Raw genomic sequence first — 16,667 nt, forward strand, 5'->3', positions numbered from 1 at the left:
CAGGAGTATCCATGGTGAAGTAGCAGAACAGCAGCTTGCATGGTTTCGGATTCTCCACTCTGGCAGGATTAGAGCATAAACATTAGGGGAGCTACATTTACTTCTGTAAAAAAGCAGAGAGAATTTCATAAGCTCTATGCTATAAAGAAGTGTCCTACCTCAGTTGCTTCCTAATCCCTGCCTTTGTCTTGATTACAGCATTTATCACTCATGTTTTTGAACCAATCTTAGATTCTTATTGGCAGAAAATCTTCCACTTAGTCTCACACCTCCTCTCTACCCAGCTCATTTCCAGAGACATTTTCAGACAAGCAAATATTTTAACTCTAAAAGGGACATGGGTCAAGTTAAAAAAAATAGATGTTTAACAAATAACTTCACCAGTTACTTGTGTCAGGCAAGACTGAAATGGAAAAAAAAAATAGTTCTATTTAATTTCTCCCTTGATGGTTTTACTTTTGGATTCCACTCAAATTGGACAGTGAAAGTAGATTAGTCAGTTTCATTTTACAGTTCCATACAAAAACTACAACAGATGGATTGTAAATACAAGAAGACAATGTGATGGTGTGTGTGTGTGTGTTCTGTTTTAAGTTATTCAGTGAAATGTTGCAACAACAACAAAGTAATGGGAATGATTCTATTGCTCCTTCAGTTTACAAGCCCTGTGTCTTATATCATATTTCAGTCTCTTAATACCCAAATGTCCTACCCTGGACAAAAAACCCTCCTTCTTTACTGACTATACTCTACTTTGGGAGATGGTTGTAATCTTAGGGGGAGGAAAAAAAAAGTCTCAATATAACCACAAAAAATCCATTTGAGTTGGCAGATTTGTGTTGGAGAAAATAATTGACTGACTTCAACATATGATTGGACATATTCAACTCTTTGCAACCACAGATCAAAACTAGGCAGATTTCAAGCCAGCCCCTTATCCTTCCAAGGTAGATACACATACAACAGAGTTTGACACCGTTTACTCTTTCTGTGTTTCCTACAAGCCTTTAGAAACCAAGGCTTTGCTGTAAAAAGACAACATCTCCTGATATTATAGGTAAGAGGGTTTTCCTTTTGCTCCTAACTAAGGTCTCCTCTTCCCCTATCACTGTGCTGCAATAAAGATGGTCATGCTACTGCCTGAGGTGGATGTTTGCCCAGGATTTAGGTCAGGCTAAGTAATGGAAAAGCTGATCTAGGATTCATTTGATAAAGAATTAAAGAACAGGAATATAATTAATGCCAGTCAACATGGCTTTATGGAAAATAGGTCTTGTCAAAGAATGAAATCAGGTTTGTTAGAAGAGATTATAAATTTGGTTGAGAAAAGGTAATTGCATAGGTGTGATAACACTTTTATAAAGCATTGGACTTAGTACCACATAACATTCCAATTCAATAGTTAGCACTATTACCATGTCAATAAAGCATATGTTAAATTGAATCAGAACTGGCTAACTAACTGATCTCAATATATAGTCAATGAGGAATCACCACAGAGTTGTTTCCAGTGGGGTTCCTCAGGGATCAGTACTAGACCTGACACCATTTAACATTTTCATCAACCATCTGGAAGCCAATACAAAATCAGTGCTGATAACACAAAGACTGGCCCAGTGGTAAATAATAATGAGGACAGGACAGCCTTACAGAGCAATCTGGATCATTTAGTAAGCTGGGCTATTCAACAAAATGTTTATTACAGCCAGATGTAAAGTAACACATCTAGGAACAACAAATGCAGGCCACACTACAGAATGGGGGAGCAGATCCTGGAAAGCAGTGACTCTGAAAAGGATTATAGGGTCATAGTGCAGAAGTAATTCAGCACAAGCTCCCAGTGCAATGCTGTGCCAAGAAGGGCTTAAGCTATCCTCAGATGTATCAACTGGGGAATATCAAATATGAGTAAGGAGATTTTACCTCTGTACACACCACTGAAAGACCAATACTGCAATAATGCCTCCGGTTCTGGTGTCCACATTTTTTAAAACAGATGCTGAAAAACGGGAGACGGTGCAGAAGAGAGTTACAAACATTATTTGACGGCTAAAGAAAATGTCTTACAGTGAGAGACTTAAAACAGCTCAGTCCATTTAACTTATCAAAAAGATTGAAAGGTGACTTGATTAGAGCATACAAGTACTTTCACAGGGAGAAAATAGCAGATACTAAAGGGCTTTTTAATCTAATGGAGAGAGACATAACAAGAACCACTGTCTGGAAGCTGAAGTCAGACAAATTCAAATTAGAAATTAAGCACAATTTTTTTTAAACAGTAATCGTGATTAAGCATTGAACAACCTACCGAGGCAAGTGGTGGATTCTCCATTTCTTGGTATCGTCAAATCAAGACTGGATATCTTTATGAAAAATCAGCTTTAGCCAAATAAAGAACACAAGTTATTGGGTTCAAAACTGGGTGCAAAGTAATGGCCTGTGACATACAGGTCAGACTATGAACTAATGGTGCCTTCTGGCCTTAAACTTAAGAAACAGCCGCATACTTTGCCTGAGATAGATCCTTCAGGATAAGAAGTGCTATAGAATGATTAACAATTGAACACCAATAACACTTAACACCCCACAAAGCCCTGTGGATACTTCATGAGCAAATTCAGTGCTAAGGACCTCTCAAAACATCGCAAGAGTGATTTTTAGATAGCTTTGATTCTCAAAATTTCAATATTTCAACCCTACTCTTGGAACAAGAAGCTGAGTGTTTAAAAACTGACTCCTTTTCTCAGCTACACAACACATCCAGCAGTGATAGCCACTACGCTTGTACTTGTTTGAGCAAAGGACTATGGCTATGACTATAGCATCCCACAAGCCCTTATACTGCCTTGCCCCTTAAGTAGCAAACCACCACCACAGCGTTCCAGATAAGTAACTTGGCTGACCAAATACTTTTTGTAGAACGTAAATAACTCCCACCACCACCACCACATTAGACACAGCAAGTACAATCCAGGAGACTCTGAACATAGAAATAATTTTCTACCCAATATTAGAGCCAAAATATACAGAGCTACTCTGCTTGTATGTGGTGTGAAATTGTCTTAGTGCAATGCAGATGTGGAACTTCAATAAAGCATGGCACTTCCAAAAACAAGAGCCCATTATTACAGCTAAGTGGCCCTGGGCCTGGTGCAACAGAACTTTTTTTTAAATTTGAAAAGTGAAACTAGGGTTGATAACAGTTGCTAGTCTGACAGCACTGATGACTTAAATACTGTCTATTTACATTATAGGTACAGCACAAGCAAAGGCAAATATTCCCCTACACACGAGAGCTACTTTACTGCAATAAATAACACTAGAGCAATGTGTCCCTGGGGCTATAGCAGAGAATTGCTACAGTTTCTCTGAGGAAGGGCCAGCACATTAGGAAATACATCATATCTGGCAGCAGCACAGGGTTTTATTGAATGTTGCAGGGATACCACTGCAGTCCCTTCAGACATTGTATTTTTATTAAAAATTAGCCTGCATTTATAGTTTTATAAAAGTGTTTCATACTGCAGGGAACACACCACAGTGTATCAAAACAGGGGGGAAAATTATCAAAAAGAGATAGAAGGATGTTGCAATGGAAATCTCAGAGAAGACAGCACAAAAGACAAATGTAGCACAAGGCCATAGATGAAATGGGGTTAGTGAGGGGATCCACATATCAGGTTTCTCATTTTACTGGAGATCGCAACACACAGACACACACAATTCTCTCTATCTAAACCAGCATCAACATTTTATTGTTATGTTTCAAAAGCAAATGGTGCAAAAAACAGTTACAATGCATCAGTCCAGTGCTCCCTAGATCAGACCTTCTGCAGTTTGAAGGGGCAGCAGGTCTTGTCATCACACCGTTTTGATATAAAATCCTGGAGATGCAGCACCATGATGTTCTGGTGAAGAACATAAAAAAGAAACAAAGGAAAGTGTAGCTCCACTTCTATTTCTATCTTTCTGGACGGGTCATCCCTGGCCTCGTTGGCACCATCATTGGCCTGGAAGGAGGTCTCATCATTGGAGGGCCTGGCATCATTGGCATGTGTCCTCCCATGGGCGGCCTCATCCCTGGAGCTACAACACGGCAGAAAAATAGAAAGCATCAGAATAGGCCGATTAGACATCAGTACAGAACAGTTTGAAAGAGGCTGACCTTAGTCAGTCCGCTGAGAAATATCATATTCTAAGTTTAGAAAGAATAAAACAATTGATCTGCAAGTCTTCTGGATACAGGGAATAAGTCTTCCTGAGAGAGTGTCTAGGGATTATAGGACTAGGAGCCAGGGTTATGTTTCTAATTTTGACATAATCATTATCTTATAGGAGGATAAACTATAACTTAATTACTTCACAGAAATGTCAGGAAACTAATGTTTAGAAAGTGCTTTGATATCTTCTGATGGAATGTGCTATAGAATGGCCAAATAACATACTTCTTGTCTCTTTGCCTGACAGCATAATCAAAAAGGAATGCTTGAATCATTACCAACACTAGATCAGGGGTGGGCAAACTACGGCCCATGGGCTGGATCCAGCCCCTCAGGGCTTTGGATCTGGCCTGCAGGATTGCCCCCGTGGCACCATGGGCCCCGCGCTCTCTCAGCAATGGACAGCCCAACATACCTGCAGACCCCGGCTCTTTGCCTCCAGGCACTGCCCCCCACAGCTCCCATTGGCTGGGAATGGGGAACCACGGCCAATGGGAGCTTCGGGGGAGGTACCTGGAGGAAGGGCAAGGGAAGTGCACACGGAGCCCTCCAACATCCCCCCACCGCACACGGAGCCCTCCAACATCCCCCCACCTCCTCTCTGGGCCACAGTGCTTCCTGGAGCAGCACGGGGCAGGGGACAGGGTAGGCATGCAGGGAGCCTGCACTGGCCCTGGCGCATGCCGCTGCCAACCTGAAGCCCAAACCCCTCCTGCACCCTGCCCCCTAACTCCCTGCCCTAAGTCCCCTGCCTGCACCATGCACCCCTCTTGCACTCCAACCCCCTGCCCTGAGCCCCCTTTTACATCCCATACCCTCCTGCGGCCCAACCTCCTGCCTTGAGCTCTCTGCTGCACCTGCACCCCTGTGCACCCAAAGCCCCTGCCCTGAGCCCCCTCCCTCAGTCTGCACCCCTCCTGAACCCCTGCTCTGAGCCCCCTCCTGCACCGCAACTCCCTGCCCTCAGCCCCCTCATACACTCCACACCCTTCCTCTGCCCCAATCCCTTGCCCTGAGTTCCTTCCTGCACACTGCACCCCCTCCCCTGCATACAATTTCCCCAACCAGATGTGGTCCTCAGCCCAGAAAGTTTGCCCCCCCTGCACTAGATCATGTTGAATCAATTATTCAAGTGTTCTCAGAAGATTGGCCATTTATACCTCTCACAAGGACAAGCATTGCAATGTCGGTTAGTCTGAGATATAAAGTCCACTCTTTATGCCCCTTATTGAGAGCTGCTTCTCTGCTACTGAGAAGAGCATCATAAAGGACACTGCACCACTGCTGATGTATAGCTTTATTCCTTGGATCCAACTGTAGAAATACTCACTGAACCCAGACATGCTGTATGACAACCAGCCTTCCTATGCCAATATCATCAGTACAGGGATGGAACATAATATCCTTTTGATTTTTCCTTTACCAATTTCTTTAATAATTCTTGTAAAACACTTAATATTTCTGGGATTACATTCCTTGGCAACACCCCAAAAGATTTCAAATTCTACAAAACTTCACATAATACACTGCAATCTCCACTTATCACTAAAATATATCTACCCCTGGTACAGACACTACTTAGCAGTGCATGCAATTTAGCGCTACACAAATTTAGCATATTAAGTTAACAATCAGGACTGTCAATTAATTGCAGTTAAATCAAGTGATTAACCCAAAACAAACTAACTCAAGTAAAATAAGTAATCATGATTAATTGCAGTTTTAAATCACAGTGGTAAGCATTAATAGAATACAAATTTAAATTAGTTATAAATATTTCTGGATGTTTCTCTACATTTTCAAATACACTGATTTCAATTACAACACAAAGCGTACAGTGCTCCCTTTACATTGTTATTTTTATTACAAATATTTGCACTAAAGAAAAAATAGTATGAGGTGCATTAAAAAATACAAGTATTGTAGTACAATTTCTATCACGGAAGTGCAACTTACAAATGAGGAATTTTTTTACAATAATTGCATTCAAAGATAAAACCATGTAAAATTTTAGAGGCTACAAGTCCACTCAGTTCTAATTCTTCTTCAGACAAATGCTAAGGAAAAACAAGTTTGTTTACATTTACGAGAGATAATGCTGCAGCTACTTATTTACAATGTCACCTGAAAGTGACAACAGGCATTCACATGACACTGTTGTAGCCAGCATTGAAAAGTATTTAGGTGCCAGATATGCTAAACGTTTGTATGCACCTTCATGCTTTGACTTGTAAATTGCACTACTTTGTTTATTTTTTACAGTGCAAATATCTGTAATAAAAATATAAAGTGAACTCTACACTCTATATGAGTTGTAACTGAATTTAATAAATTTGAAAACAGAAAAATATTTAAATATATTATAAATTTAAATTGGTGTTCTATTATTGTTTAACAGCGTGATTGAAACTACGATTAATCTCGATTAATTTTGTTTAATCTGGTGATTAATTTTTTTAATTGTTTTGACGGCCCTATTAACAATACTGTTTAAAATAGTTTAAAGATCTGGAACAAAAAAGATATGGGGTACCAGGCAAACTGTATCCAATTTTTACTGCAGGGGAAAATTATGGAGATAATGAAATTATCAGCCAAAATTTGACCTCAACACAAGGATTATCAGATACACCTCTACCTCAAAATAGAGCAACCCAATATAACATGAATTTGGATATAATGTGGTAAAGCAGTGCTCCGGGGGAGGGGGGGCTGCGTGCTCTGGCGGATCAAAGCAAGTTCGATATAATGCAGTTTCACCTACAACACGGTAAGATTTTTTTTGGCTCACGAGGACAGCGTTATATCAGGGTAGAGGTGTATTCTTGTCACTAATGCCACTTTAATAACCAAAAGCTAAGGACACCAGTTTTACCACTCATCTGAAAGACAGCATTCTCTAACACCACGCAGAGGCCAGTGGATCAGTACAGACTCTGAGCACAAAGTATCACCTACTGAAATACTACCACAACCTGAAGACTTCGGCTTTTTCCCCATCCAACTACTGACCTGGCTCAAGTGCTTAGCAAACAAGAGCTGATTAGACTTCATCCTGAAGTTCAGTGGCCACAAGCTTGTGTGTATCAATAAATTTAATACTCAGGTACTCCAACTGCTTAGAGAGGATATTTTCCATTGACTATCATTTACAGACTTTCACTTGGCTGTGAATCAAGATGTTTCCAGTTGTTTGTTAATATCTCAATCACCCTGCTAATCTAAACGTGCAGTACTCAATTATAAAAAAATAAAATAAACTAGAAACTATGTGTTTCTGCAGGCTGGGACTTACCAGGACCAACTGGCATCATTCCTGGAGGCGGTGGGCCCATCATTGGCATCATTGGAGGTCCACCCATATGGGGAGCTGGCATCATACCTGGTCGCGGAGGGCCAGCTGAAAGAACATGTATAAAAACTGATCATACATACATCTAAATTAATGTGTGTCTTGCTAGCAGATGCAAAAGTGATGTGGAATCCTAGTTAATAAACACTTGTAAACGTCTAAAGATCTTCAGTTTGTGTCTTATACGTTCTCTTATGATAATATACGAACATCCCTTTTCAATTTTAGTTCACTTTTCAGCAACCAAGAAATTAGTCAATCACCAGCTGTTGCACATCTAATAAAAATGACCAATCTGTCCTGCAACAGGGATAAGATCTTTAGCTAATAAGGAGCCATTTCCCAAATGGAATGCAGAGCATTTTAAATAGTTTCTCTTCTACTTCAAGAATATGAGTGGTATGAGTGGCTTCCTTAGAGATACAGTAAAAAAAGCTAGCAAGCAAATGAAGGAACAGTTATTTTACAGCCTATTTCATTTAACACCACTGTGCAAAATGTTAGAATGAAATTGCTAAAAAACCTCAAGATTATTCAAAGCTATTGGAGGATTCACAAAGAACTGCTTTACATTTTCATTATCAAGCTCAGGGAACATTCTGAGTTCACAAATTACTTAGTAATATTTTAAATCAGAGGACAATTCCAGCAAAGTCCTATTGAAGAAAGCGAGCAGTAGCCAACAAATAGGTATATGGCTGGCATGCTACTCACAGCGCAAGAACTCAATATTCAAACTTACGCATATTGGGAGGAGGGGGGATCATGGCTCCCGCAGGAGGTGGAGCAGAAAAAGGAGTAGGTGGAATTTTGCCTTGTTGAAATGCAGCCGCTACATTAGGAAATAAGGAGAGACAGTGATTAATTTGTCAATAGAACTACTATAGCATTTGACAATACGAGTTTCTCCCCCACCTCGACTCTTTCCCTAAATATAATTATTTACATCATGCTGAAATCACACACAGTCAGAGCCTCCTGAAAGCTGCAGTACTGGCTGGACTCTTCAACATGTCCCAACCTGAATACTGCTTCTACTGAGGTGGAAGTTCACACTGTATGCCTTTTGCCTTCCTAAAAAGATGTATAAATACCAATTATCTAAGTTAACGAAAACTAGAGCAGACTGTGAGGAACTTCACATAGTTAACTGAATGAGAAGTGGGATAGCACATGAAATTCCACACTGACAAATGCAAAGTAATTAACAGGAAAGAAAACATCAACTACTCATACACACTGTTAGCTTCTAAATTAACTTCAAATGGTCAGGGAGATGACACGGGCATAACTGCAGGTAGCTACATGAACACCTCTGGCCAATGTGCAGCAATGGTCAAAAATATCAGACAAAGGGCTACAATGGATATAAAGAATGGAACAGAAAATCCTGACAGCATTATGCCTCTTAAAATCAATTATAAACACCCATTTGGAATACTGTGTTCAGTTCTAGTGACCTTATCTCAAAATGGATATAGCTGAAAGAAATTGTTCAGAAACAGGCAATGAAAGGCATAGATACACTTCCATATGTGAGAAGACTGAAGAGACAGATTGTTTAGAGCGGAGACCAACGAGAGGAACATAACAGAAGTAGCAAAATTATTAATGGCATTGAGAAGTGAAATTTAGCACTTTTATTTACTCCCAAAATACAAAAACAAAAGGGATGATCAATGTCAACATATTTAAAAGTAATAAAAGGAAACACTTTTTTTTTAATCTCAATACATAATTAGCCCGTGGAACTCATTGCCATTCAATATACAAATGAGGCCAAGAGACCAGTATGTTTCAAAAGCCAGATTCGACAGTTACGTAAGTAAACTTTTACAGGCAGCAAAGAATCCTGTGGCACCTTATAGACTAACAGACGTTTTGGAGCATGAGCTTTCGTGGGTGAATACCCACTTCGTCAGTGGGTTTTCCACTACATGCATCTGACGAAGTGGGTATTCACCCACGAAAGCTCATGCTCCAAAACGTCTGTTAGTCTATAAGGTGCCACAGGATTCTTTGCTGCTTTTACAGATCCAGACTAACACAGCTACCCCTCTGATACTAAACTTTTACAGTTATATTAGATAGGACAAAACATAGGAATAAACACCCTCATATTTAAGAGCGCAAGCTAACCACTAACTGCACAAAATGCTCAAAACCTTTAACTCTTGTTGAAATTAATAGGAGTAGAGGGTTCTAGGCAACTTGCAGGATTAAGTCCTTAGAAAGGCAACAATCATGGGGAACAATCAAATCCATATGAAAGATGAACCAAATAAATCCCTTCTATCCTACGGCTTGTGCACACTTAGGGTATGTCCACACTACAAAATTAGGTTGATTTTATAGAAGTCAATTTTTTAGAATTCGATTTTATACAGTCTATTGCGTACGTCCACACTAAGTGCATTAACTTGGTAGAGTGCGTCCTCACTACCCCGGTTAGCATCGACTTACAGAGCAGTGCACTGTGGTAGCTATTCCACAGTTCCCGCAGTCTCCACTGCCTATTAGAATTCTGGGTTATGCTCCCAATGCCTGATGGGGCAAAAACTTTATCGCGGGTGGTTTTGAGTACATGTCATCAGGCCCCACTCCCTCCCTCCTTCCATGAAAGCAACAGCAGACAATCATTTCGCGTCTTTTTTCTGGGGTCCCATCTGCCAGACCCACTCAGCCCACTGCCTGCCCGGATGATCAGAACTCCAGGCAGGCAGCGGGCTGAGCAGAGCTGACGGCCGGAGCTCCAGACCAGCAGCAGGCTGAGCGGCTCAGCCCACTGCCAGTCTGGGGCTCTGTCCGTCGGCTCCTGCCAGCTGGGGTCCCACTCAGGAGGCAGACCTTAGTGAGGTTGATCAGGGGGGTCTGGACAGACATGGCTATCCTCCTCTTAGAGCATTGAATGGGAGTGACTCCAGGTCATTCTCTTCTTTAATTTTTTTCTCTTCGCACCTACCCCAGCCTGCCCCTTGCTCCCATGGCTCATGAAGTCTGGACAGTAGTAAGGAGCAGTTCAACTTGTGGAATGACAAATCCAGAAATAGGTTTGCACTCTATGGGCCAGTTTAAGATTATTTCAGAGTCCTAGATAGCATTTACTCTCTATAAAAGGCTTCATGAAAACTTTCCCCCGCCCCTAACAAAAATGTAAATTTATCAGAGCAGGTGAAAGGGTAAGTAACTCGGGGCTATAACTTAGAGAGAGCTTCCTTATTATTTAACTGAAAAAATTGATGTAATTCCAAGTAAAATTTCACAGAGTGGTCTATTCTAAGACTAAAAATGCAGGACGGGAGTCGGAAAAAGGAACAGTGACCTGTTTCCGCCCGGTTTTGAACTGGGGATGTTTCGTGTGTTAGGTGAATGTGATCACCACTACACTACGGGGCTTCTCTTTTTTTGCCACAGACTTTGCCGAATGCAAAGGAATGTTTTCTCTATCTAGAGAAGCTACCTAATGCAATGTATATATCTGTGGCCTTCCTGCTTACAAAGTGGTCATGCCCCCGCCCAAGGCTGATACAGCGTGGAGCATGTTGCAGCGCAGAGTGCATGTGACACAGCGTTCTGGCTCGGGCAGGATCACTAACAAGGCATGGTACTTTCGCCATTAAGCAAACAGCAATTCCTTCCTGGCCTCTGCCACTGAATGCCTCCATGAATTACGCTGTGCCCTATCAGTGCGGGAGGACTGCTTGAGCTCGGAAAACATGTCATTGCGAGTGTGGGTTTTTCTGCCTTCTAATCGGCGATAACCTCAGGGACGGAGATGATAAAGGGAGCGCAGAAACATTCGGGGGGGACTGCATGGTCACCTGTGCTGCTGAGTTCGCCATCCTGGCCAAACAGGAAATTAAATTCAACAGTTCCCAGGGCTTTTTCTGTGTACCTGGCTAGCGCATCTGAGTTCAAAGTGCTGTCCAGAGTGGTTACAATGGAGCACTCTGGGATAGCTCCTGGAGGCCAATACTGTTGAAGTGCGTCCACACTAACGCAAATTCGACCCGACGATTTCGATTTCAGCACTAATCCCCTCGTCGGGGATGAGTACAGAAATCAATTTTAAGAGCCCTTTAAGTCGACAAAAATGGCTTCATCGTGTGGATGAGTGCAGGGTTAAATGGATCTAACGCTGCTAAATTTGGCCTAAACTCGTAGTGTAGACCAGGGCTTACAGTTCTGCAGTGGCACAGCTGCACTGAGGTAGTGATTAATGAAAATGCTACCTACACTGATGGGAGAGCTTCTTTGGTCAGCATAGGTACTTAACCTCCTCGAGAAGCAGTAGCTATGTTGATGGAAGAAGCTCTCCCATCAACACAGCACTGTCTACACCGGTGTTAGGTCAATATAATTATGTTGCTCAGGGGTGTGGATTTTCCACACTGCTGAGCTACGTAGTTATACTGACTTAAGTTGGTAGCATAGACCAAGCCCTAGAGAAATGGAACAGTGTCTTGGCTCTCCCACAATAGGACGGAGCTCAAAAGATGTCCTTCAGATCTGCGGAAAAAGGACTATTAGAAGTCGCTGATACAGGAACCTGTTTCACAATAAGGTGTTGGGACTTGGTAATTTAGGATAATATGCAATCAGCTTTCAAAAGGGCTCTCCAATGAAATACGTGGAGAGTTATGCATAAAAATCTGAGCTGAAGATGACCCTTAAACTAAGAGCCTACAAATGCAGCCACCACTCATGTGAAACCCCATCAATAACAAGGTTCTGTATTACTTTCCTGTTCAGACCCACAAGTCAGGACCTTCAATATTATAATTTATATCTCTCCAACGATCAGGAAAGAGGTAGGAGGGAACCTTTTAAGTGAAATGATCTAGATCATGGGGTGATTATTCTTACTTGTTTTATCAATCAGGCTCTGAGCTTGTTCTTCCATCCATTTCTGATAGTAATCTTTCACATTCTCTTTGTGTTTCCGACCACTGCAGTGGGTCTTTCTCACAGATGGCTGCAAAATGAAGAGATGCTTTTGTCCATGCACTAAGCACACATGAGCCAAAGATCTATTTCAAGTTTATATAAAACCACCACAACTTGCAGTCAGACATAAAAATACAAAAAAGTGTCACAGCACATTATCTGGGCCTGAGGCTTCAGCAGGAGTATGACTGAAGCCCCAAGCCCCAGCAAGTGCGCCCCAGCTCTTCAACTTCTGAAGACTGTCATATGTGGCTCAGAGGATCAGTAAGTTTGGCCACCCCAGTATAGTATATAAAGCAGCATAAACAAGTCATTGTCTGCATTTAATTTTAGTTTGTACTGACTTCACTAGTGCTTTTATTATTGTTAAATGTGACAAATATCTAGAAGAGTTGATGTACCCATGGAAGACCTCTGTGTACCCCTGGTTGAGAACCACTGGCATATACAGTCAGATGACCGATATAGTCCAATATCTGTGTTTAGAAGCTACAGATCTCTACATCTAGTTTAATTTTTGTATCAGTTTGTTTCCTATGATGTGAACAAATGTTGTTGTCCCCAATATGCTCACTGGGGCATGAACTGGATATATGAACTTGCATGACACTAGCAAATCTATAAGGACCCATGAAACATCATATGAGATGTACAGCTTATATGGAGAAACAGATCTTACATAAAACTTAAAATTTAATATTTTGAGGGGGGTTCATTTTAGTAAGGAAATGTTCTTTCCAAGCCTGTATCTTCATTTTAATAGAAGGAAAGATGTTTGACTTATCATCCAGTTCCAAAATAAAATTTAGAGTAAATCTATTGTTTCTGAGAGGGAACAATAAATGTTCAATGTTTTTTATGTTACTGTTGGATGAATGCTGACAGACATTTGACAGGGTAAAAGCCTTCCCCAAATCAATGCTTTCACACCACATCACACTAGACCATCCCCTTCTCCTTTTCACAGGTATTCTTCCGTTTAAATAATCAAACCTGGTAAAATTGTACCATTCAGTCTCAAGGATAATGGTGCCTCCTCTCCAAGCTACAATGTTATGTTTAAGAAAATGTTTAAGAAAATCTCTCAGATACATTATCCCTAAAGTAAATATATATTTATGTAGCAATGTACCCAGTACTATCTTTTCAAAGCAAAAACTGATCTCTAACTGGATACTCGAAAAGTATGAATACAAAGAGTTTAGTACTTACCGAGTCATGGGTGAGGTATGTGTCACAATAGTCACAATAAAACCTGCAGAAAATTAAACAAATGTTTTAGAAGCTGGGATAATTATTACTTATGTCCAATATTTAAGATCTGTACAAGATGAAAAATATACATTTTCAGTTAGAACCTGTTATTTCTAGAACTCAATCAATAGTCATTTACTTTGGCAGGAAAAAATTTGAACCTTTTAGTTTTATCTTCATTTAACCCCAATATTTTTCTGTCTCAAATCTAAAAAATTCATTGGGGCCCCAATCCCACACGGAGACCTTTATGTGCAGACCCTTCTGTTCATAGAATCATAGGACTTTGAAGGGACCTCGAGAGGTCATCTAGTCCAGTCCCCTGCACTCATGGCAGGACTAAGTATTATCTAGACCATTCGTGACAGCTGTTTGTCTAAACTGCCCTTAAAAATCTCCAACGATGGAGATTCCACAACCTCCCTAGGCAATTTGTTCCAGTGCTTAACCAACCTGAGAGTTGGGAAGTTTTTCCTTATGTCCAAAATAAACCTTCCTTGCTACAATTTAACCCCATTGCTTCTTGTCCTATCCTCAGAGGTTAAGAACAATTCTTCTCCCTCCTCCTTGTAACAACCTTTTATGTACTTGAAAATGGTTACCCTGTCCCCTCTCAATCTTCTCTTTTCCAGAATAAACCCACTTTTTTTAATCTTCCCTCACAAGTCATGTTTTCCAGACCTTTAATCGTTTTTTTTTTTGGCTCTTCTCTGGACTCTCTCCAATTTGTCCAGATCTTTCCTGAAATGTGGCACCCAGAACTGGACACAATACTCCAGTTGAGGCCTAATCAGCACAGAGTAGAGAGAAAGTATTACTTCTCATGTCTTGCTTACAACACTTCTGCTAATACATCCCAAAATGACATTTGCTTTTTCTGCAACAGGGTTACTCTGTTGACTCATATTTACCTTATGGTCCACTATGACCCCCAGATCCCTTTCCACAATATTCCTTCCTAGGCAGTCATGTCCCATTTTGTGTGTGTCCAACTGATTGTTCCTTCCTAAGTGGAGTACTTTGCGTTTGTCCTTATTGATTTTCATCCTATTTCTTCAGTTTGTTCAGATCATTTTGAATTTTAATCCTACCCTCCTAAGCACTTGCACTCCCCCAGCTTAGTATCATCCGCAAACTTTAGAAGTGTACTCTCTACACCATTGATGAAGATATTGAACAGAACCGGACCCAGCCCTGACCCCTGCGTGACCCCACTCGTTATGCCCTTCCAGCTTGCAGAATTCCAGGGGTGTCGCAGGCCTCCTTCTTCAGGACTGGGGCTGTAACTAGTTTGCTTTGTACAGTTATACTCTCCTCCTCCCCCCTCCCTCACTGCCCCCTACCCTAGAGACCCCCCCACCCGTCCCCCCTCACTAAGCCAATGCCCCCCTCAACGGCCACAGCCCCTCCCCGTCTCTCGCCGATCCGGACCCAGCCCTCACCTCCCTGCTCCCCCAGGAGGCCCCCGCAGCTCCCGGAGTCGGGGCAGCGGCAGACTCTGAAGGCCCAGGGGGTGACTGAGCGGGAGGGGGGGTCCCCAGGCGCCTCCCCACCATCCCGCGGGGGCCCCGGGCCCGGTTCACTCACTTGGGCATGTTGCTCCGGAACCCAGGCGCCGTTAGCAGGAAGTGAGACAATCGCTACGCGACTACTTCCCGCCTTCAGAGCGCTTTGGTTTGACTCTCCCTCGGCACCCGTAGTAGAGCCTACCGCTCTCTGCTACTATCTCAACGATCACGGGCGCATTGCAGGCCGGAACTTGTAGTTTTTCTCCCGTCCCAGCCGCCGATGGTGCCTCGCGAGGATCAAACGCAATCCTGTCTCAGCGATTCCCTTTACCCTGCGGAAAATGACTCTCAGAGTGCGTGGAGAGGAGGGACAGCGTTTCTCTGGGGAAAACATCCCCACTTTGCCCCGCTGCTACCCTGTCTGTACTGCCCCCATACTGTTCCTTCAAAATTCCCCTTCTCTTAAGCGCCCCCATTCTGCTCCCTCTAGACCAGTAGTTCTCAACCTTTCTAGGCTTTCAGGATTTGTCTTGTGTACCCCCCCGTTTCACCTCACCTAAAAACTACTTGCTTACAAACTCAGACATAAAAATACAAGTGTCATAGCCACTAGTACTGAAAAATGGCTGTTTTTCATTTTTACTATGTAATCATAAAATAAATCAATTGGAATATAAATATTGTACTTAAATTTCATTGTACATACATTCCCCAGTATAGGGAGCAGTATAAACAAGTCGTTGTATGAAATTTTAGTTTGTGTTGCCTTCACTAGTGCTTTGTATGTAGCCTGTTGTAAAACTAGGCAACTAGATGAGTTGATGTATCCTCTGGAAGACCTCTGTGTAGCCCCAGGGAGAACCAGTGCTTTAATGTTTACATTTCAAACCTCCTAATTTGGCCTCAGTCAGCTTTGTCATCAGATAGACTATTAGAACATTAACTAATATAGTTGAAAGAATGCATCCCTGGCATCCTCCTGATTCTACTGAAAACCAGTCTGTAATACAATCATTGATCCTCACACAGATAAATGCACTGTGGTGCAGTTTTACACATTAAATCCTCAGGCACCCCATATTGATGTAGCATTATCTACAGTGCTGATGTACTGAGTCAAAAGTGGCTGCAAAGTCTATAAACATGAAGTTAACTTCCTTATGTCTCACTAGTTGCTTTTCAATAACATTCAGCAGAGCATGGATTGTAGATTGACCTGTGAAGACACCATATTGGTGATACAGGTTGTCTCTCATTTTGGGATTGAAGCAGTATTTCAGTTGGTTGAGTAGTCTGATCATTAACACCTTCCCTGGGATTAATAAACAGCATTATGCCCTTATAGTTCAAGCAAAATGATCACTCTTCTTTATTTAAATATGAGAT

General features: G+C 41.7%; 1 protein-coding gene across 1 annotated transcript; it reads right to left on the reverse strand.

Moving 5' to 3' along the window:
• Positions 1–3,730: 3,730 nt before the first annotated feature.
• On the reverse strand, positions 3,731–15,465 carry SNRPC (small nuclear ribonucleoprotein polypeptide C). The gene is made up of 6 exons (XM_030561334.1): positions 15,361–15,465; positions 13,732–13,774; positions 12,439–12,547; positions 8,315–8,404; positions 7,516–7,620; positions 3,731–4,086 (listed from the first exon to the last, which is right to left on the reverse strand). The coding sequence occupies exons 1-6, from the start codon at positions 15,366–15,368 to the stop codon at positions 3,962–3,964; spliced, it is 480 nt and encodes a 159-aa protein (XP_030417194.1). The 5' UTR covers positions 15,369–15,465; the 3' UTR covers positions 3,731–3,961.
• Positions 15,466–16,667: the final 1,202 nt, after the last annotated feature.

This window comes from Gopherus evgoodei, chromosome 4 (genome assembly GCF_007399415.2).
Source record: "Gopherus evgoodei ecotype Sinaloan lineage chromosome 4, rGopEvg1_v1.p, whole genome shotgun sequence".
Taxonomy (NCBI): Eukaryota; Metazoa; Chordata; order Testudines; family Testudinidae; genus Gopherus; species Gopherus evgoodei.